The sequence below is a fragment of the Salminus brasiliensis genome, chromosome 5 (assembly GCF_030463535.1).
Source record: "Salminus brasiliensis chromosome 5, fSalBra1.hap2, whole genome shotgun sequence".
Classification (NCBI taxonomy): domain Eukaryota; kingdom Metazoa; phylum Chordata; class Actinopteri; order Characiformes; family Bryconidae; genus Salminus; species Salminus brasiliensis.
Genome location: NC_132882.1, coordinates 14,363,573 through 14,388,177, shown reverse-complemented (window position 1 = coordinate 14,388,177; position 24,605 = coordinate 14,363,573). Strand labels below are relative to the sequence as shown.

General features: G+C 40.2%; 1 protein-coding gene across 2 annotated transcripts in view; it reads right to left on the bottom strand.

The window, feature by feature from the left end:
• The window catches only part of lmna (lamin A), a 36,969-nt gene that overhangs the window by 3,861 nt on the left and 8,503 nt on the right, over positions 1-24,605 (bottom strand). For both annotated transcript variants that reach the window (XM_072679508.1, XM_072679507.1), the window contains 8 exons: positions 4,331-4,487; positions 3,926-4,051; positions 3,465-3,635; positions 3,195-3,320; positions 1,968-2,188; positions 1,355-1,646; positions 350-457; positions 47-166 (listed from right to left, as the gene is read on the bottom strand). In XM_072679508.1, the coding sequence (XP_072535609.1) occupies positions 47-166; positions 350-457; positions 1,355-1,646; positions 1,968-2,188; positions 3,195-3,320; positions 3,465-3,635; positions 3,926-4,051; positions 4,331-4,487 (1,321 nt within the window). The remainder of the gene's footprint in view (positions 1-46; positions 167-349; positions 458-1,354; positions 1,647-1,967; positions 2,189-3,194; positions 3,321-3,464; positions 3,636-3,925; positions 4,052-4,330; positions 4,488-24,605) is intronic.

Genomic DNA, 24,605 nt, shown 5'->3' with positions numbered 1-24,605 from the left:
TGTTACAGACACAGTGGTACAGCTGGTTCACGCTAGCTAGACCCACCTCTCCGTTGGCACTAATCAGGGTGGTCTGGAAGAGATCTCCACTGCCCCAAGAGTTCTGAGTCTTCCACACCAGATCAGAGGGTGGGTTATGAGTCCCACCAGCTCCAGAAGCCCAGATCTACAAAGGGAGGCAAAGATACAGAGATGAGGAGATATGTGAGTAGGGTGCATATGGTAATTGCATTGGACTTCTTGTCATGAACGTCTAATGAAAGCCAAAGACTTCCTCGTTTCTCAAGATCATACCTGGGTCACACTACACCAGCTCAATCATATATGTGGTAGTATGCTAACAACTCACCGTGACGGTCTGTCCAGCTTTGAGGGTGAATTTGGGTGGGAACTTGTAGATAATTGGAGTGCTGGTTCCCACCTGCCTCTTCACCTGCCAGTGGCCCAGAGACTGATCCTGAGAAGAGGGCAAAATTAAAATACTGAACTAACAGTATAAACCCTGTTCATATCAGCCTCAATTCTGACTTACTAAACAACACTGGTTTTGCACAATCCTAAAGTTCATTACCTAGTAGACCACTTTATTGTTTTTATGCATGTATTTTATTGCTGTGCTTTGAGCCTTAGGCTTGGCCACACTACAGAATAATACAACTATTTATGTAGGCCTATTAAAGCAGCATTATGCATAAATTGGTATTTGGTTTTTATGTTTTTGTTTCCCCCTATGGTTGGGAAGTGGAATTCTATACAAATCAAGCTTTGTACACATGCATTTTACAAGCTGAAAAGGAAAGAGGCATGTGGACTGAGGACACAGAGTAATATTACAGGTTTTCACACAAATATGGCTGGGTTACACAGTGCAAGCGGTGTCCTGACTACTTCACCAAAGTCACATAGTAGCGTATCAAGCCAGTTTCTCTTGCCAAGCAACAATGTAGATGCTATTCCCATTATAACAACTCAGCAGAGTCTCAAAATCCATTTGAAGCTATTCTTTTATTATTTAAATACTACATAACGTTGCTTTAATCCATAACCCAATAACTGTGAAAGATTTAAGCTGGTCTTAATTAATACAGTCTTAAGCCATTACATCTTGCAGGACTGTTCATATAAATATGCAAAACATGGAATTTTTTTATGACTGTATAAACTTTCAATCATGTTTAATGCATTATATCTAGTCTATATCTTTACCAGCCTCTACTGCATTGTCCAGTGAACAACAGCCTTGTCTGGAGGACCTAGATGAATGCGATTTTGCTTCACTATTTACTCATGTATAGTCAGGGTGACCGTAAAGCATTTCTGTATATCTCTTGATCATCATCAAAAACCTTCTTACCTGATCAGCTTTGTTGCTAAGGCGTACAAACTTGCCCTCCAGGTCCACCTCATCCACAGTGATGCGTCCACTGGCTGAGGCTTGCTGAGTGATGCGGGTGCGAGTGACCATCCCCCCTGCTACACTCGATGCCTCGCTGTCCGTATCGTTGAGGCGGCGTTTCTTTGCACTGCCAGAGGAGGTGCGGCTGCTGCTGCTCTGAGCTAGGCGAGTCTGGGTGTGCGTACCCGAGCCTGAGGTGCGAGTGACAGAGATCACCCGTGCAGGAGGAGGGCTGGGGGAAAGACGCAGTCTACAGAGACAGAGTGTGAAGTTGAAGATTACCTGTCTTTTCAACATACAGTACTGCATAAGTGTCCTTCAGAGACACAATTATTTATCTAGGCAGTAAAGTTCCTTCTTCTGAACTACCTGATAATGTTAGAATAAATGCAAATAAATATTAACACACTTAAATAGTTTCCATGATTTATTTTCAATAAAATACATTAAGATTTAAACAGTAACTATGCATACTGCCAGTTTTGCACAAGTTGATGGTTAACACACTGACAAACAAATACACAAATAAACTGCTTTCATATAAAGTGAAGATCTGTGCCTCCACCCTTACCTTTCCTCCTCTCCCTCCAGCAGTTTCCTGTAGGCACTGATCTCCATGTCCAGTGCCAGCTTGATATCCAGCAGCTCCTGGTACTCGTCCAGCTGCTGCTGCATGCGCTGACGCAAGTCCGACATTTCTCTTTCCTTCTCTTCCAGACGCCGGCGCATCATATCCCTCTCTCGGGACAAGGCCTCCTCCAGCTCACGCACTTTAGCCTCCCGCGCAGCCAGCTAACACACACACACACACACACACACACACACACACACACACACACACACACACACACACAGGACAGAAGCATAACAATAGAGATACATTACTGATTCACAAAAGTTTGTTTGCATATTTTAATCATATATTTCAGAGTACATAATATATTAAAATACAATTAAATAAAATATAAAAAGTCATCCAGGTAAATAAGGCTTGATAATAATAGTAATAAAACAATAATGAAAAAAGAAGAGAAAGAAATTTAAGTAAAAGAACTCTTAAGGAAACCGACTTCACTGAGAAGTCTGAATGTTTCCCCATGAGCATGTGGAGGATTAAAAACTATTCTATATGTACATTATCAGAAGAGCTGTGTGTTTTTGTCTTCCAGTTGGGGGTGCTGTTGAGCTACAAACAGCACTGACATTGGGAAATGGCTGTGACTAAAACGGGATGTACAGGAAAAAAGTCCCTGAGAGAAGGAAAGTTCTTTTCTTCACCAAGACCACTGAGCTAAACACTGACTGTGTAGAGAGATCCAAAATGAGTCACCCATACATGCAGCTCTCCCATAAGCATTTACACATCACGTAAAGACCTGTCTCTCTGTACCATTACAGTAGTTTAGTGTGAACAGGATTATAGTGTTCAACAAATCCTCCACACAGCTGAATATAAAGTGCATTGTGAGGGAGGCAGATGACATGACAAGAGCCCTCATCGTATCACCAGTCAATCTAATAAAGCCACAACACAGGGACATTTATTATAGTGGATGGCCATTTGGCAATTTAAGACTATGGTGTGGATCACTGCCTTTAGGGGCACTGCATAGGCAAAAAAAATCTTAATTGAGTATGTTAGCAGAATCGCCCCCTTCACTGCCTTAATCATTCCTGAAGGTAAAAGCTTCTAGCATTAACACAGGTGTACACCATGTCTTTCCATGTAACTACCTGGGCTTCAACAGCATCTGGCCTCTTGCCATACCAATTAGAGACCAGGTGAACAACTACTAACCTGTTTCTGGAGTTGGGACAGCTGAGAGGACATGCCCTCCAGTCGCACACGCGTCTGCTGTAGCTCCTCGTGGGCCGCGCCCACCAAATGACTGTTCCTGTCCGCAGATTGACGTGCATTCTCCAGCTAGAGGAAGACACAGGCCAAGTGAGTAAAGAACTATGCATCCTTATGTGCAGTGCACCTGAAGAACAACGTAAATCAGCATGAATTGAAGAATGAAATATGCCTGAAGCATGATCAGAATCTCATTAGGATTTCTCCTGTTACCTTGGAAGTGTAGGTCTTCTCAATCTCCTCCTTATAGATGCGGACCTGCTCCTCATGCTGCCCACGGAGCTCGACCAGCGCCTCCGCCAGCTTGCTTTCAAATTCCTGCTGCCTGCCACTGTCAATCTCCACCATGCGCGACTCATGTCTGCGCTTCGACTCCCGGAGCTCCTGCAGGGACACGGTACAGTTCATAATAAAGTAATAGCTCAGTCCAAAAATAAATAAAATAAAAGACAATAAGAGAAAACGGTCCATATGCAACTGAGTTCATGCTAACTGGTTAGCCATATTAGCATGGAAAAGCTACAACTTGCTTTATTAAGCTACAAGCTTTATTGAGTATTCAGTACTTCAAACTTTAGCACCCCAAATTCCCCAAAAGCCTTATCTGTTTACCTGCGTTATGCTAAGTAAAGAACTTGCTCCAATTAAACAAATGTTTACACAGGACATCTAACCTCATTGTAGATGTTCTTCTGGAACTCCAGCTCCTCCTTCAGAGTCTGGATGCGGTTCTCAGCATCCACTCTCCTCAACATCTCATCCTGGAGCTGCTTCTTAGCATCATTTAGACTGCCTTCCAGCTGTACACAAGCACAGGCACAAACACATACAAACACAGAGCAATGTCAGGAGCCTTAATACAAACCTTGAGGAGATAATGTGGTGGGCACAGCTATTTCAATCTTACATCAGCACTGAATTTAAGATCCCATTTCTCTGGAGGAATACTATGGAGGCATACTGACAAGTATGTAAAATGTATAAATGTGCATACATAGGAACAACAGTTAATGCAACTGGGATACAGATTTAGGGTTCTTTACCCAGCAAAAAAAAAATCATGAGAACCAAATTCCTACCTTAGCCAGCTGGGCCTTCAGGTCCCTAACTTCAGCCTCTAGAGACCTCTTCTCTCCCAGTGCTGTGGTAAGAGAAGCATCCTTAGAGTTAAGGAGAGCCTCCAGATCCTTCAGTCTGGCCAAAGCTGACTCCAGATCAGCCTCTTTCTTACTGTTCCTGCAGAAACACAAAAAAAGAGAAGCCAAGTAGTTAGGATTCTGACTTTTGATAAGCTGCAAGTATGACACTATCTAGGTTTAGTAATATTGTTGTTCTAAAACCTGTGTGAACATCTAACAAACAAACAAACAAACATCTAATTAATGCAATAACTGATTATTCACATTGCACAAAAGCAACACTACTCCACAATATGATCAGTCTATTATATGATTTTATGTAATTAGATCCTTTAAAAATAATCTGCAAAACTACTTCCAGTCTTCCGGATGCTGGCATTTGACTATTAACTCATACTCTGAACTGGACTGCGTACAGTATATGCCATTAGTTACCTTTTCCAAAATTGATATGGTTTCAAAATCCAACTAGAACTTAAAACACACAAGTTCAATTGCAGTGTTTCATTTTACACTGAAAAAAGACCCTTACAAAATCCTAATGAAAACCAGAACCAACATAAACCCAGCTCAGTAAACAAATCAGTAAAATAAAGGCTGCCTGGAGGATGGGGAGTTTAATACCAGCATGGGATTGAATTAGAGGAGGGAGCAGAGCCAGGGCGAAGCTGGGTTTTGAAACTGCACAGCCCCCAAAGGATCAGGTCTCACTGTCTCTAATGATAACCAGCTGAGCAAAGATGGCTTCCAGAACATTAAGCTGCATCACTCTCTTTCTCTCTTCATCTTCTGACAATGAAACACAAAATGTTTGCCAGGACCAGGACACACACAGAGACACACACGCACACACAATCGTGGTAACAATAACATGCAAACATCCTCCATTCAGGCCTCTGAAGAGATTTTCATCGGGAGTACCATCCAGTTCCATATCAGATTTCAAAGAGCTGTAAATGAGTCTCACACAAGGGAGTGAGTGATTGATGGCCTGAAGCCAGTGTAGTAACTCCCAGAAATCCTTCCTCCATTACATTTGGCCACACGCACGGTTTGTTGGCCATAGCTCCACCCAACTGTGTAGTCAATAGGTCTATTACATTCATAGAGAACACACTACTGCATAGAAGCCTTGCACTGCTTTCACTGAGGTCATTCAGTGAGTGGAAAACCCAGCACCACCTGCAGGCACCATTAGGCTCACAGTGAGTAAAGATAAGCCAGGCCTAGAGCCACAGCAGCAGACGATGGTAAGTTAACTAGTATGCTCCTCTGCCACCCTGGACAAATCAAGAAGTCATGCAGCTTATTAACTGAAAGTATAGAACCTGCATCCAATTCGAGGAGAGACGCTCAATTTGGAGTTAAGAGTTAATAACTCTACCAATACAAACCTTGAGGAGATAATGTGGTGGGCACAGCTATTTTAAACTTACATCAGCACTGAATAAGACTTTTAACACTGAATATAAGGTTTTAATTGCCAAGTCCCCCAATTTCTCTGGGGGAATACTATGGGGGCATACTGACACAAGTATGTAAAATGTATGAATATGCATAAATAGGAACAACAGTTAATGCAACTGGGATACAGATTTAGGGTTCTTTACCCAGCAAAAAAAAAAAAGAAGAGAAGTCATGCAGCTTATTGACTGAAAGTATTGCATCCAATCCGAGGAGAGACGCTCAATTTGGAGTTAAGAGTTAATAACTCTACCAATGGAAGAGGAAAGGTGGGCCTAACAAAAAAGGCTTCCTTTTCTAGTCATGATGTCCTGACACCTTTCCAACAACAGCAGAATTGCTATTCAGCTGCATTCTTCTCAGTCCAGTCCTTCCACATCTAAAGCAGTCAGTACTCAGTAACACAGCTAAAGAATGCTGTTTCTAAGCACAGACCTGGTGAGATGACCTTATGGAGAGATAACAACGTGGTGAAGTATAGAACTATGATATCTCATTATTGCGATATGGAATGGGAAACAATTCAGTACTCCAACTTTTAGTGATCTGAATTATTTAGTTAATAAAGCTAGCATCAGGTTAACACTGATTTTTAAACTCTGTATTCTGAATTCTTGGAAGTTGGGACAGGTTTCTGGGGCAGGACTACTTCATCTCAGGATTGGAATATTCATGGATTGAATATATTCAATCACTACTTCAATGATTTTAGGTTGAAGCAAATGCATGTTGACTTTTTTCCAAAATGTGCAAGATCTCATCTCTACTGGGTAGATAAAAAGTAGAAACCATGAAACTAGATCAGAGTGAGTAAGACGCATGTTCATTCATGTTCTTATCCAATCCTTCTTGGGCAGGGTCGCTTCGGGTTTGAAGTCTACCCTGAATCAAAGGCCACAAGGTAGGAATACCCCCAGACAGGGTGCCAGTCCATAGCTGGATGTGTTCAATTTAGTCTAGTGTTTACATAGCGAGATCCAGAGATAAACATAGTGAGCACAGTCACAGTCAGATAAGAGAAGCTAGATAAAATATATGGTATTCCTGCATCAACATGAACTCTTTGAAAGGTGCAAATAATTGAAAATGGACTTTTCCTAATGGAGTTCATTGTATGTATGTATACTATGTAAACGAGTATTGGGACACCTGCGCATTCATAGTTTATTTTATTTTATTTTATTTTTTTTATTAAGGGAATTAAAATAGTGCATCTTGCTTTTGTTGAAGTAAACGTCTCTACTGTCCAGGGAAAGCTTTCTACTAGATGTTTAAGCATTGATGTGAGGGTTTGATTACATTCAGCAACAAGCACAGTAGTGAGGTCAGGAAGTTGGATGATCACCACCGACCCTATTCCTAACTCCACAACTCATCCCAAAAGTACTGAATTGAGCACAACATCATTCCAGAGTTACACTGCTCCACAGCCTAATGCTCTATATGGCAACAGGCAAAGTGCCAATAGATTCATGTTTATCTGCTTTAGAGCAGTTTTGAACATGAACCCACTTAGAAGAAGAAAAATATATAAGATATGGGCCCTTAAATATATTTATTAAACTTGAGGTTTTATATATTCGTACATTAAAAGGTTACAGCTCTTCATGATCAAAGGACTTAAACAATAGGCTTGTCCTTAAAATAAAGCAGCAGTAACTATAAAAATCTGTCCCCACAATTATTTTCTTTCCATTTTAATAAATACAAATCTACATTATATATATATATATATATATATATATATATATATATATATATATATATATATATATATATATATATATATATATATTCAATAGTTTGAAGATGTTTGTTTTGTTCAAAGCATCTCCAGGATCTCCCCTTAGGAAGCAACTTTACAAGACTTTTTTTTTTTTTGTAGGACAATAGAAGGACATGCGCTAGTTCCAGAGAAGCAGCTGTGTAGGAGTCAGGTCTTTGTGTGAATACCACCCTAACATTCAGCGCAAGACTGAGCTTGCTGTAGCAGAACAAGAAGTGCATCAGCTCTACATTTTTGGTTTGTGTTTACATTATATAAACTTACCTGGAACTCCCAGGATCATTACTCTCTAAAAAATGTAAAAGGAGAATCATTTATCAAACTCTGGAAATGAAGCAACAGAAGGCTTTATATGGAACAGGAGTACACGTCAGCCAAGTGACGAATGGTAAGACCATCGGGAGTCTGAGTGTGGAATAACTAACCACACTTATGCTTGGATTACAGAACAAAAAGTATGGGATGGACTAAAAAGTAGAAGCAAAAAGCAGAAGGAGAATCCTAACAGTACTGAATGTGGACTGAACGTGAGATACGATCAGGCCAAGACGTAGAAGACTTCTCCTGCCTTTTAGTGCTTGGTTACTGACACACACAGACACGTTCAATAAAAGTGTTACACGTCTTGGCATTTCTGTATACAACTCGAGTGAGATTCAATGTGTTTGTTCGTTTTGAGCTTTGACATGTCTTTGCTTATATGTATACATGGCAGTCTTGTAAAAAGGAGGACTTTAGGCTGGATAATTGAGGAAAATGTATTTGCTTTTTTTTGGAAAACCTACAAGGTTAATTATTAAAGTTTAAGGAAAAGTTGGATTAAGCTGCAGTTGTAGAAATCCTTAGCCATTACATAATATTACAGAAGTCAGAGAGGTCCTCACAAATATAGGAACACCAGCATATCTGTGCACTAAAAACTGTAAGTGCTGTATTTACCCAAAATGTTAGAAAACTGATTTCTTTACTTTTTATAAGATGCTAATTAACTCATTAATTTCAGGTTAATTAAAGTAAACCTTGTCTAATGTAGTACATGAGCTCTAAAGTTTAGAATCAAAAGTGACACTTAAGAATCATGCTAATATTTTATATTTTATTTTGCATATATTTGTTAATTTAATTGAAAATGTTCCCGCATTTTACCAAAGTTTTTAACAATTTTGTAGCAAAGTATACTAATCACTTTTAGAGCTGGAGGGAGGGGGGCATTTCAGGGCACGCTCCGAGAGAGGGAGCAGAGGAGTGGACAGGAATGTGTCCCCTCAGCCAGTAGCCCAGTGACTCACTGCTATCTTAGTCTGTCTCTCTGGGACAAAAATGGAACCCCCTAAAAAGGAAAAGAGAAAAAAAAAAAAAAAAAAAAAAAAAAACCCAGAAGGTTTGCTGTTGGGTGGCCATGACAACGGAGGTGGAAATAGAAATCCTGACTGGTCAGACATCTTCAAGGAGACCATGAATGGGCTTTCCCCAACAACCACTCAACCACTGCTCTTATGGACTGTGGTATATTCCCATAGCTAACAGCATATAAATCAAAAGCACTGGAACAACTATCCATTACATGATTTTGGGGGATTCCGTCTATAAGGAAAGCAAGCAGCAGACTAAAAAACTCTTTAAAGAAGTCATATAGTGACTCAAATACCGACCTTTTCACCTTAGTAAATCAATCAGAGGAGCTCCTAATTACAGGCACGGCCACACATAACTGGAAGACACATGGTAGCACCTGTCTCTTGTTTATGGTAACATTCCTTGCATTCAGGTCATATATTACTACCTTTGACCAGCATTTAGTGCACATGCTGCACTTGTACATGTGTACTTGTACAAGTTAGCACTAAACAACAGACATACACGGGCAGATGCCTGTCTGCACAAAGGACAAGGGACAACTATCAGATGCATGCACACTGTCCTGGTATTGAAGGTTTCACATTGCACTGTTACACAACTGCCTAAAATACATAAAGGTTTATGTAAGAAAGTTTTTTTTTTACCTTAATCAATTTGAACCTTAAATGGGGAGAATGGAATTCAATGAAACTTTATATAGCAATTTTACCTTAAAAGAACAGCTTCAAAACCATTTGAATTGTACATTGACTGTAATAGGGAGAACAGCATCTCGATGTCAGATGTCAGGTTCTGGATCTCTCAGCTTGTCCACAAATGCATTCGTACAGCGGTCCATGAGGTGGAGACCACAGTGCAATTTGTATTTATGACAGTGGTGTAAAAACTCACTCCACAACTATAGGAGGAGCCCAGGGGCAAGAAGTCCCAATTCTCACATATTGTTGCTTTAAGTAAACCATCATCAGCAGTGTAAAGTTAAGAGGGGGGGGGGGGGTCTAAATTACGGAGGCTTTTTTCCTAGAAGACAGCAAACACAACCCTGTTTAATCCACTGTGGACAATGGAGTGGAATATGGTGTATGGGAACTCACTGAGGCAAGCGAGTGTGTTGTAGATGGGAGATAATCTAAACACTAGTCTGGAAACAGCACTCAGGAGCTGCCAAAACACGTGACTTTTACAGTACGGTGCAGGAACTGACAGAATTGTGGAAAAGACAGAAAATCTACTCAGAGTAAGAGAAGTAGTAATGCGTGCCAACCTGCTGAGACATGAGCCATCTGCACTAAAGAGCTGACTATTCACAGGCAGTAATAGGGGTATTTCACAAAGCAGGACTCCCAAATCAAGCTGGATCACTGAATCTAAAAATGTCCCAGATTTCAGCTTGATTATATCTTTGTATCTGGGTAACTGACAAAATTCTCTCTTTCAAAATACCCCCATGATTTGCTGATCTCCACAAAAGGTTAAAAAATAAATGTGTCAACGGCCCTAATTACTCTTACCTGAAGGTTTCAGTTAAAAGTAAATGGGTGGGATATTTCCTATGAAGTCTATAAAAGACTGGCCGTGTAGGCAGAGGAGTGTTCTTTCTGTACATTGCGCAATTTTCAGTTCAAATAATCTGGAACCGTGCTGAGAAACACTGGCTGGCACAGACATGCAAACGCCTGCTCTCTTGACAAAAAAAACTGTAACTGGCCGACACATTTCTAATTCTTTCCCAATTCTTTCATCAAGCCTTTTAAACTTTGATGCTTACAATCACACTTAGTCAAGTCAAGTTGGACCGATAGCATTTCCGTGCTACAGTACTATGAAGAATATACAGTGCTGTGCAAAAGTTTGACACCTTTTAAAATAACTAAATAAATTAATAAATAAATAAATAATTAAAAAAAATAAAAATTAAAAAGCTGCCTAACTGGTTACTAAATGTTTATTTAGTCAGTAAAAGCAAACATTTAAAAAATAAATTAAAATATTAAAATATCTTCTAAAGCTCTCCTCACGAGATTCTAGTACTGTTTATAGTCATCATCCAGTATATGGTTTGGTAAATCTAGAACTGAACAAATCCACACACTGGCTGGGGGGGGCGTCTAGAAGAAATCTGGAACCAAGCTCAGAGCACAGATATCAACTCTATATCGAATCTTTGTTTTAACCACAGTGTTCTGAGCACTATCGGGTGTCCTCAGGGCACCATTAACGCCCAGCCGGCTGCAGTGCGGACGTTCTCAGAAGGTAAATAAAAGAGTTGAGTCTCTGCATTGGAACTATTTTACAGTAGAACATAAAAACCTGCACCTTTCTTTGTTTTAAACCAGCACTGAACAGTGTGTTCAGAACTGAGAGGAGGCTAACGCTAACACACACACACTACAGAAACAACAGATATACTGTGTACCACTACCACAGTGTGTACCACTACACACACACACCCACAGAAACAAAGGGCCCTATCTTACACCCAACCAACAGTCTATTTTCATGCCTTTCGCTTGCATCGTTTAAAAACAGCGACAGTACTTGCAAATAGATCTACACCGATGATCTCGAAATGAGGTGTGTTCAGATCAATTTCTGCCAGATTTTCATAAATAGCAAAGACACACTGAGCTGATTGGTTAGGGGGGTGAGCCAGACTGGATTATAAGCTATTAAGCACACTGTAAAACAGTCATTTTATGAAAAGTCAATCAGTCCTTAATGTCTCATTATAGAAACTGATACTAAAAATCAATGAAATTTTACTGCAGTATTAATCAGTAGCTCATATCTAAACTGCGTGGTTGTGTTTTTCACAAACACAAAGATCGGGTCGGCATCAGCTGAAATTCAGCATTAAGACAGATCGGATCAGGAGTCAAAATAACCAGGTTGGGACATCCATAGAAATTCTTATTACTTCTTACTGTATTTATGTTTGCATCTGTTCTAATGTGATCTGGAGTTTTTACAAGCCAGAACCTAAGCTTACCACTTAGATAATTATCATGCTTAGGTGCCTAAGATCTCTACACAGTACTACACAGTCTTAGAAATAACACATCCAGTCATCAACTGTATGGAAAAGAGCACATGAGGTCATCTACAGCAGCACAGACATTACTCTTAGCTAATGCGCCACAGCAATCACACTTCACCTCTGTCGTAAGAAAGACTAATTTCTCTATGTAATAAAAACGAACACAAACTCCTAACATCTGCTCTCATTTGAAAACCCAATTCTGCTCCATTTGTCACATAATGTTGACACATTGTGAAGGGAAGCACCAATTTTCGTGAATAAAATAAAACCACAAAAAAATGCTGTTTACTTTACAAGGTTTACATACGAAAGACTACAGCATACCAGTGCTGCCTTTCTGCATGGGGATTTTCAACCCTTGCAGGATAAACGGCGAATGAATGCAGTCATTATGGTATTAAACCATTCCGTGATAGTTCACCAGCTTCCTGTGGTTGGCTCGTGATATGTATACAATACAAGGGTGTGGTCCAGAGATAAGGGTGTGTACTGTATGCAAGATTGCGCCAAATCCAGCAGATTGTCTTGCCTCTTGGTCTGATTCATAACCACGTGAGAAGACACCAGTCAGAGCCTTAGGCAAAACTGACCACATAGGCTTTTGCATAATTCACGTGATTTGACGATTTGACTGTCTAGTGTGGTTCCACACTGCTGCTTTGTAATAAAGTTATAGATCATGTAAATGGATCATTCAGCTGAGTCAATAACTCACATTGTTATTCAAATTAAATCTAAAAATAATGGGGAAAATACACACATATTCAAGGTGCACTATCTAACTAACTTATCTAGTAGGAAGCCTTTCCTTGGTCAGTAAAGACAGTTACTCCAACAAAAGCAGGATAAACCATTTTTAAATACCTTTGATTTTGGAAAGAAAAACCCAACAACTAATAAGCAGCTGTCCCAATACTTTTGTCCATTTAGCACACATCTAACAGGCAGAAAAACTGGCCAGCGTGGCACAGCCGTAGTAAAAAAAAGTACACTGCAGGACTGGGTGACTCACTCTCTCCTTCACGCCACCATATACAGCTAGTCTTCGTACGAGGCCCAGTCTATCATTTCATGATGGATCATGGACTTTCTACACACACCATAAACAGTCTCTGACGGTCTTTTCCAGGAAATAAACACATGCAGATTCCACTGCAGCCAGCTCCTATCACCTCAACTCTGTTCAGGGCTTTTGCCTCCATACAGCTGCCTCTAGTTTAGAGAGGGCTGGAGGTTGTGTGTGTATGTGTGTGTGTGTGTGTGTGTGTGTGTGTGTGTGTGTGTGTGTGTATTTGTGCCTGTTCCATTAGATGGCTGGAGCAGCACCAAACACTGTGTGGTTTAAAACTGGAGAAGCGCAAAGCTACTCTCACGCTACAGGCCACATGGCACAGCCACGTGAGTGAGTACAAACACTCAAAGACCAAGACAATCTCAGGGTTAGCTCAAACTAGTGCCCAATCAAAACAAATGTGCATTAGAAGTCCTGCTGAAGGTCCACCGGAGATGTACGTCATTACTGCAAGCACAATTACACAAATACTGCAGTGTCTGGCAACCTAATCCCTGTCTGCCACATCTGTGTTGTACAGATGATCATCATAGTCAAAAACGTTGATGTGTTTCTCTGTACTGGGAGAAGAACAGAAAACCTGCTGACTTCAGACATTCATAACAGAGCTAATGGGGAGACTGTCGGCACTTGCCCATTGACTTCCACTGCAAGTGTGTTCTAACTTGTTTAAGTCCACAAGATTTTTGTTCTTTTCTAAGCAAATAGAAACATCCAAATGACTGTCTGTGTTGATAAACCATAGGTTTCAGACGTGGCAGATTGAGACTTGGTTGCCCAAGTGTTTCTTTAATGGCAAAGTACTGCTGCTTAGAGGAGGCCTATAACTATGTAACACATTTTAACAAGAATGTACATGACTCTAAATCTCTAAATGTGTTTGCTATGGTGTTTGGTGGAAAAAACGAAAAACAGACATTACTGTAGGGAATCAACCAGGATTGTTGACCCTCCAGTCTACAGGTTTTACATATATTAAACCAAATCAATACTATTCAATATATATTTGTGAATATTAATGCAGTTTAACTGAAGTTAAATGCCTCAAAAACTGCAAGCTGCAGCCCGCTCACAACTGCGAGGGTGTGTCAGACCGCAGAATAATTGGGAGTAGCATCACCATGGTAAAAGAATCTGGATCTGACTAATTAATTGTTTTTAAAAGAAATAAACAGCACAACACATGTGTGCAGTGCGCTCATCTCAGAGCAGGAAGCTGAAATTCCACCTTAAAACAGAGCCGCAGGTTCTTTCTGCCTCCATCCTGAAGTTCTGAACCATTTAAGCTGTAAAGAAATTCTGGTAAGTTGGTGCAGTTGTGTTAGTGTCCATAAATCACTACATTCTGTATTTAGGGCCGAAATGTTATAATGAGGTTACGTGACGAGCTTCTGCACAAAGTTGAAATGAGCACAGATAGCTTAAACCAGCAGTGAGCACATGGAGCTTAAATGAGCAAGTGTGCGGCCGGCATGACCTGCAAACCTACACTGATTAACACAGGTGTTGCTGTGTGTAAGGGACGTGCGGGTTTAGATGAACTAATGGAATTAAAGAAGATTGGTGTGTCACGTTCAAAGCTGAATGTTCTACGGCGAACAGCACTAGCCCACCGTTGGGACTGTAATAACCAGGGCCCAGCTAAGGCAAAGGCTGCTGGTGGAGCCGTACTTGCGAAAGGGTTCATTTCGATCACAGTCACTCACTCAGTCACAAAACGGCTGAATGGGAGGTAGGGCATTCTCTCTTTATCGAGGTAGGTGACAAACATACTGCTTACTCAGATTTGGTCCTAGATATAACGTCTGATAAGCTACGTTTAGTCATGTCCAACTTAAATCCAACAAATAAATTCAACAGAATATTTATTTCTCTGCCAGTTCAGAGCAAATTCATCACAGAACATTACAGAACAGTTAGAAGAGAATCATGAAAATAAGCACACAGGAACTTTAATCTCTCTTGGGGAAACTGGCTCCAGGTTTAATATTAAATTGAACACAGACAAATACTGATAATTTTACTATTTTTTTTATTATTAATTTACTTTTATTTATACAAAAGTATTCTGAAAAAAGTACTGAACGTTTGAGTACTGGACGTTTTGCTGAATTCCTGTATTGGAGTTTCAATACTTCATGCATCTCAGTTTAAGTTGGTAAGGATGTGATGCTACAGAGGCTGCTTTCAAAGTGAACCGAACTAGATGCATCTTGTGCAAAACAAGGTAAAAAAATTTACTCAGTGATGCTCTCAATTTTACCTGGATCCTTCACGAAGCCGTTTGAAAAGTGGAAACAGACCAGACGCTTTTATCTTGCGACTAAGAAAGTGAATGAAAGTTATATAACTGACCAAATGAGTCATTCTCTGCTTCCTCTAATTTCAACCACCAACCACAACCAAATGGGAACCTCTTTGAGAGGGAGAGAGAGTGTGTGTGTGTGTGTGTGTGTGTGTGTGTGTGTGTGTGTGTGTTATATAAAAGTGTGTATGAGGCTCTTGCCCAAAATCTTTTTTTGATTTACACCGAGAGAGTAACTGACTCATAGCTCCTTGGCCAGCTTTGGGCTTTGGTTTGAAAAAGCCATGAATGCCATGGAAACTCTGATCCATAATACCCTCCACGCACGCACACATGCAGACGCGCGCACACACGCACGCACGCCAGCGCAAACTTTCCAGTGGAGTCCTGAACATGGAGCAGCACTAAAATTCCTCATTATCCAAAAACCAGCTCCACTCCCACCAACAAAAATGTCTTTGTATGCCCCCCAAAACACTGACTACAAGCATCCCCCATCTGGTTTCCATTGCACTTCTACTCATGAGAACAACTTTAACAAGAAGGCACCAGCCTGGGCAGAGCTGGACCGATGATGAAGCTTGAAGAACCAAAGTTCACCCAAACTACAGAAAAATCACACACATTACCTACTGCTTCAGTAGTTACTGCAGCTGCTGGAAACATGATCAGCTGATAGTTTTATACAGCTTTTATTATAGAACACATTTGCCGATGTAATTTTCCACCCCCAAATGATCCATTTGTACAAATAAATCTCAGGTTTTCCTGCCTTTCTTTAAGCAAAAGGAGCTCTGCTGTTTGTTTCCCAACCCCTTACCCCAAAAAGATCTTTGCAGAATTTCTCATCCGTCATCATAACTTGGCATCTGGGTGCATTTTATTCCAGCACAGTAAAGGGAGGAGACTAAGCTTTTTCTGTGCATAGACCAACACACTAATTACTAATGAACAGTTTCAGGGATTGCTTATTATGTTAGTGGGATAGCATAGCAGACACTGAAAACACTTGTCGAGGTAAAATTGTAGAACTAAAAGATACCAAAGAATGCATTTACTGAGTATTTCAGGTTGTGCTAGGATTTATAAATACAGTATGCGACTTTGGTTGGGAGTGAAAAATGGGGTGAAAATGCGATGGTACAAGTCGTTTTACAACCCTGTTATTTTGCCTCAGAATGAGACACGCAGATCTTCCTTTTACGGCAGACATGTGGGGGAGAAAAAAAAGATACGCTCTGCATTTATTGACTGGTTTATTGAAGTACGGTGGACTCACAGGCACTGCATATTCTAGAATATTTTTAACACTGTAACAAACAGTAATTATGTGTCCTCTCAGCACGATATGCTGTTAGCAAGCGAAGGATATTGTGGCCAGGTTAGCATTTAGCCCTAATTTTACTGGTGTAAATAAATCTGGTGTTTTTCCTTCTGGTTTGTGTTCAGCTCCAGGGAGCAGAGGTTGTAGAGAAGAGATGGCAAAAGTTTATCAAGAGTTTTAAGCCTAGTGCGAATCCCAGTTTGACTCCGTGGCTTTTGCTTTGCTGCATGCCAAGTTTGCAGTTCTGTTTCTGCAGACACTGCCAAAGGCACAGCCAAGGTCACAAGGTATTCCCATAACTAGAATCTAGGAGTAATGTTCTGCTCTCCAGCACCAACAACACAGTATTCTCCTGAAGTCACAGTCATGTTTACCGGTTCACCAGCTTCGATTAGATCCTTCACTAGTGAACTTTGGGGACGTAGATTTAACAAGCGTTTCAGAATTGGCTCATTTTCTAGCCATGATCTGGTTATGCCAGGTTTTCTTTGGAATGAGGAGACAAGTTTGAGGTTTACGGTATGTCAGTTTCATGTACCAAACTCTAATTGCTCAACTGTGCCAAGGAAAATACAGTCCGAAGACATTTATTAACACAGAAATCGAAGTGAATCTTGACCTTTTTGATATTGAGCCCAACAAATGTGCATAATTACGTCTCTAATGATGAGTAAAATGGGATACATCTGCCAAAATAATTTAGATTTGAAAGATATTTTACTGATATGTCTACAATATTCATTCATTTTACTCATTTCTTAAATAGAAATATCTCTTTAATTGTAATACAGGTGGATTTAATCTCTCAAATAACAAACATATTTGTCTAAAAACAGTGTAGCTTGACAGACACAAGGCAAAACAACTGTCTTCCTATACAGCTCAAAAAGCAGCATGTGGTTTTTAACCATTAATCCTGTAGATTGCTCCCAACCAACATAAAGCAATTCCGAATGAACCAGATTTACTACCATAGCCCCTCCAGGCCCGTCTCACCCTAAATAGCATGAGAGGGCCATGACAGCTGAGCTCAGGTGAGGTCATGATAAAGATGCCTCAGTGAAACAGGAACTAGGGAACTTGCTGGAGGGTGCAATCACATACCGAGGGGAGACACAAAAAAGAAAAGAAAGAAGGGAAGAACTAAAGAAGGGAACAACTGAAAGCAGAGATGGCTCTATTCAAATTCAGTCCTATAGTCAGCACAGCACCACATCGACCCAGCCTCCAGCTTTTGGTGACCACAATGTTCACATGATTCACTGCCTTACCGCCTTCAGAGTCAAAGCAGTTTAGAAAACACTGTGTAAATGTGCAGCCCTCTATCATTCCTTTATTCGCCAGAGAGTTCTGAACTAAGCACTGCAGGCAAGATCAAAGCTAAACCCTCAGGAATGGAGAACTGTTCCTGGTCTTTCATTATCAGCTCCTATAAATAGGTCTGTGTGTGCCAGTGGGATCTGATTACACTCAGAACTGTATGTGAATTGAGAAAAATCATTGATTAACAAACTAACATTTCTTTGTGGGTTATATACACTACATTTGCAGCAGGCCATCAACAGAAGGACATATTTAACAAACAGGAACAGGAAAGGGACACTTGATAAGCATTGTTCGTAGTGTATGTGTACACTGATATGCCTACTGCTGAAGGCAGTTTCTGAGAAAGCTTGCATTTCATTTCAAAGTCCAAAAATACATCTCAACATTAGAAGCATCAGATGATTCCCTTTTAATTACTACATACCAAGAACACTCATAAGTTTATGGGTTTCCACACCATATTCTAAATGGAGATTCTCCAATGAAAGGAAAACTGTCCAGACCTAATCTTAACTTCTTTGTGTGAAATCAGACCAATAAGTTTAAAAAAACATGATGCAACACGGAAAAAGAGCAATTTGACAAACACCACTACATTTACTACGATGCACAAACACAAAATACTAAACCGGCTGCCTGGAATTGTTCCCCTTAAACCAGTAGATGTTTTACAGTTGCCTTACACTAACAGCCAATTCAACAAACTATTCCTGGGTTAAAGTGGATCTATTAAAGCAGTGAGATTTCATGTTGGTGCCCACAGGCTAACCCTGGCTTTTAAAGTAATTGTTCTGTTGATTAATAAACACTGTCCTCCAAAGAGTAGACTAGATTAAATGAAAGTTCAGGCGTAGAAAATGAGGAAGCACGGTTTGTCAAACAGCCTGCAGTGTTGGCGACGCTGCCGAACAGCAGCACTGCAAGCACCAAATGGAGCATCTGGCAGCAGCTACAACTGGATGGAACCAGTTTAACCCTCAGCTATTGTTTTTCTAATCCCAGTGTGCCAACAGTGCCAAAAAGAGTGCCTGAACACACGTCAAATATCCAGCCACACACTCCACCCTTTCTTCACACATCTCAGAAAAGGGAAACGACCGTTTGAAGGTGAGGGTGTGCCCATTTGAATTCTACCGTTTGCAGCATTTGCTTTATTTAAGAGCCTCTAGCTAAATGTTAAACAAACACCATATTCATCAAACACGAGACACTTTACTCTCTTTCTAATCTCAATCTCACAGTGTTTGAGAGAAACACTGACTGAATATTCAGCATTAAAGGACCAAAATCAAGAAGAATGAATTTTCTCTCAAAAAATAAATAAATAAATAAAAAAGTTTCAGAAAGGATCATGTACTCTTCAGTTCACACTGCAGAAACAGCCCATTTTGAATGCCTTGTTTTTGTGAGGTCACAAAACATATATTTACATACATCTGCCCATATGGCTCCATCCATTCATGCTAAAGTTATTAGGAGTGCTTGAGTGGTTTAAGCCAATCAGAACACAGCATAAAGGCACAGGAACACAAATATCCTGTTCAGTTGGAAGGGATAAAGAGAGGTTAGAAAACGGTCTTTGTTTTGGTACATAAACCCACACATCTAAGGGTCTGATCTGTCTAAGGGAGATCTGAATGACATGTAGATAACTCTAGTTAATGTTTGATAAGACGGATAAGGAACTTTCCTTTCCTTCAGATCTATACTATAAATTTGTTCAGATATCAAATTTAATCAGATATCAGGTTTATTACTCTATTATGTTTAGCTGATTATGTTTTCTCTTCCTTCAAACACTCACACCTCTTGTTTATGGGTTGGGAAAAATAAATAAAAAGATCATGATCAGTCAGGCCTTTCTAGCCTGCGGATTAAACCACTTAGCTGTTAGGGGTGGGTAATATTTATTGTTAAAACAAATATCAACAATATTTACTTTGTATGGCGTGTCATGATAAGTAATTTTAGAACACTGATGGACGACATATTTAATTACAGACAAGAGACAAGACCAGACCAGACAACCATATTCAGCAATTGTGTTAAACACAGATGGAATTTGGGTTCCGCCTTTAACCCATCCGTGAAATGAACACACTCATACACAGCAGTGAGCAAACACACATAGTGATACAGTAAGCACATGTGCCTGGAGCAGTGGGCAGCCATCTCTCAGGCACCCAGGGAGCAGAGAGGGAGCTTGTCGAGTCAGGGTATCAAACCCATAACCCAGACATCAACAGCCTGGTGCTATATCACCCATCACCCATTACCCCTGTTTGCTGTGGTTTGTGCACGTCCTGAAAGCAGACTTTCATCAGTACTGGCACCAGTTGTTAGTCCGACACACTCCAACAGCACCTGTCCCTCTCTCCCTCATTCACTCTTGACCATAACATAAGGTCTGCTCTGTCTGCTGGTGATTAGAGCAGACAAACGCTTTTCCTCCTGAGGCGAGAACACTGGCCACAAAGAGACAGACACACACATGTCCACAGCATATGTCCAGGTCCTGGCTGTTCTGTTAGTGCTGTGTCACCAGGGCAGCACAGGCCAGAGCTGCAGTGGCAGCAAGTGTAATTTTAACCCAGGGAACTAAAAGGACCCCTATGACTAATGGGAATTCCCTACTGGAACTGACCAATCCACACTCCGCCCACAAATGCATGCTTTTGTATACTGTTGCCTAGCCGAACATCATCACAGAGCATGGGCAAAATCATCTTCTTAGAATATAACAGTATATATTACTAGCAGTGTGTGTTTTTGATACTGCTGGAAATGAACCCAAGCATGAAACAATGCTTCATGGTATTGATGTTCTTTATTGCTCTTACTGATACTGTGTTTAAGGTCTAATACTGTCGGTGCAACACTAACGGCAAGTACGATGTGGAAACTTAACACTCACAGCAAATCACTTAGAGAAGACCAGTCCTCAGAGACTCCTAGACACTTCACAGTTCTGCCTTATTTATGCAAGGGTTGGAGCAAAACTACGGAGTACGTTTAGCATTGCTGCTGCAGTGTAGGCTTCAGTGTTGGATTACCAGAACTGGAATAGCAGAATGGAATTTCTGCACAGATGGCAAAAGACTAGCTTTGATTGAACTGTCCTGGACCAGAGCATTTTCAACTTAAAAAATTATACCCAGCATATTAATGAGGAAAGCAAATATGTATTGTATTACATTTTATTATGATGTCACATTGTTCAAACATCTGTTTGGAACTGAACAACACTTTTTTTTGCATTTGCAACTTTAGCTTTGCAACTTTATTTTATTTCAGACTAAAAAGAAAGTAACAGAGTCTAACAGTGTTATGTTTTTATGCTGATATACATACTAATAAAGCTCTTCTACAGTAGGTAAATGAGTAATGTGGTGGGTTTTACTTTAAAAACTTTTAACCTAAGCAATTATGTCACCCAATAAACAATACTTTCACTTTCATACTTTTATTTACACTACCAAATGTACCTCTGATTTTTGTCAATATGCTGTAAAGGTTGCCCAAGCTAGCAACAGTTGCTGCAAAAGCATGGGTTTGTGGATTTTTAAATTTTTTTTTTAATGGCAGAATCGGTCAGAATGATTCTAGACTTGAACCAGCCTGGAAAAAATCTCTCTTACAAAAAAACAGCTCCTACAGCCCATATCAGGTGGCACTGTTACCTACTGAAAGGGAAGAAGAAAAATAATAACTTGAGGCAGGGCAGACCCTGCACCGATTTGGGAAACACTTTTCAACTGGAGCAAAGGGTGTTCGGTGTACTGAGAGCTCTGTCTGAGAGCGCCTGCTTCCCTCAAAGCCACGAAAAGCACATGAGTCACCGCTCATTACAGTCAGCGACCACTCACACGCCCATAGCGAGGCCGCACCGTTACCATGGCAGCCAAACACTCCCAAACAGCGACGGCTGCTGAGGCAAAGCGCAAGAGAATGTGACGGAGACTGCATGCGAGTCTGCATCACAGGCAAAGTGAGTGAGGAACGTTTTCCGGAAACATGCGCCTCGGTTACCCTGGGCAACTAATGGACAGTGTCCGGTTGTGTCCACGTCAGAGCACAAAGACTAACTTTATCAGAGGAACATACAGCTGTGTATAAGTGCAGGGGTAGAGGGCATGGTCTCTGCCCCCAAATCTCAACATTTTTTTTTTAACTCTGTGAAAGTCCGTACAGTACCATCTTTGTTGGGCAGATAATCATGTATCTTTATGGAAACACATGCCCTGTTAAAGCGCAACTTCAGAAGGGCATGCTGTGTTAACATAGCTCACGCCCTTACAGGTCTGGCCCACACCCAGTTTGCACAGCAATCTGGTGTATGCACAGTAAATGCTACTTCAGGGACAGTGAGCCAGACTTCAATAACGTGACGGTCAGTGTTTGTAGTCTAGTGTGCTCAATGAGGGAGTAGTAGTTATACAGCTGCTTGTCTGCATGTTCTAATCTTTCAGAGGTGTTGCCATGGCTGTAAATGTACTGTGTTGACATTCACAGCATTTTTTTTTCATTGTAAGCAGTCAGCGCTTTTCATATTTACATAACCAGCAAATTAGCGTGCCTGTTTACATATTCCCAAGCAAACTGGCAAAAGCACTGATGAGAAAAAACCTCCATGTTCCATTCTGACCTTGGTCCAGTTTTCTCCTGAAATGATGAACCATGTTTTGTGATTTGACATGTACAGTAACATTTTCCCACACCACATTCTGAACGTAGGAGCAGAATAAATAATTGCATTCAGGTTTGGAGCCAGTGCCAAAAACTAAAATTAACTGGATTTCCATTAACTGGAAAAAGTTTTTTTGAAAATCATAAATGTTATAGGGCTACTGATTACATTATTACAGAGTAATCTAATATTTCTTTACATTTTATAAATCAAATAAATAGAATCATAGAATAAATAAAATGAAAAAAGGTTAAATAAATAAACCATAAATAATAAAAACGGACTTTACCGAACAATAAAATACTAATTTAAAAGCCTTTGATGGATCAATTATATTAGCATTATACTTCACAGCAGCACAATCATTGTATAATACTGTATTACAAACTCTTCCCAGAGACATTTCATGAGCAGCCTGGCCTCTCTCTATTCTTTCCATTTCACAAAAAAAAAATAGAACTGCAAAACACTGGACGCTGCCAATCAATGAAGCCAAACCGCTACAAACAAAAACTTAACCTGTTCAAAACATTACTGCACAAACATTCTGTAATTTTGGAAAGTGAAAGGATATTCTGATAACTACACTATATGAACTTGAGCTTTTATGGCACCCCATCCTAAATCCATACACTTTAATACTGAGTTGCCCCCCCTCCTCTGCAGCTCTAACAGCAGGTTTAGAACTCAGAGCATCAGTGACTTTTATGCACTATGCTTCTCCTCAGCACTCGGTTGCTGTGGTTGCTAAACACTTTTCAATAATACTACTCATAGTTGATGGTGGAATATCTAGAAGAAAAAAAAATTCACAAACTGACTTGCTGCAATGGTGGCATCCTGTTACAGTCCCACCCTGGATTTCAGTGAGCTCTTTAGAACCACCTATTCTTTCACTAATGCGTGTAAAGGCAGACTGCATGGTTAGGTGATTTAATATATACACCTGTGGCAATGGGACTAAATGAAATACCTGAAATCAATGATTGAAGTGTGTCCCAATACTTTTGTCCATATAATGTACATTTGAAGTCACTGCTACTTTTTAACAAATGACTAAATGAAATAAATGAATGAAAATGTTTAAAAATAGGACAGTAGTACAATCCAAACAAAGGGGCATTTGGATTTATGAAATGATTACCTATTCATAAATGAATCCATCTATTTTTAACTCACTCAGAAGCGCCCTCTAGTTTTTGACCAAATGAAATGAAAAACCAAGACGTAATTACTGACAGCATTTCCATAAAAATGTTCGCACCTAGCTAACAGTGCTGTACCTTCACAGTTCACAATGGGTGCGAGTATTACTGCACTGTACAGTTACAGTATTGCTAGAAAGCCTTTGAACCCTCTTCTGTATTTTCTGTATTCCAGCATATTTTCTGAAATGTATCAGAGCTACAAAACAAGTCTTTAAATAAAGAGAGTACAATTACACAAACAACATTAGGCTATAGTCTTTACATGTATTAACTGAGCAATACCTTTAACCAAATGTTTTTGGTAGCTGGTGATTAATCCTGCACAGTGGGTTGGAGAAGTTGTGGGCTGCCGTTTCTATGCCCTTCAAGAAATGAATGGTCTTTCATTTACTGTGCATTCGTTAGATCCTGCTGGTGTGGGTTTTCTCTTTTTTTTCCTAATGAGCACAAAGACAATGTGTATGGTAATGGCTCGTCCTCAGGGAAAGGGTTCGGACTGCAGAACATTGCTTTACGGTGACATGTGGTTACCTTGTTTTTTTATTCAACCTTAAATGAATCACTGATTCACTGAGCATGCAAATTTGAATCAGGTTCATCATGTTGAACAGAGAGCCACTGACAGCCCTGAAGTATAAGATAAG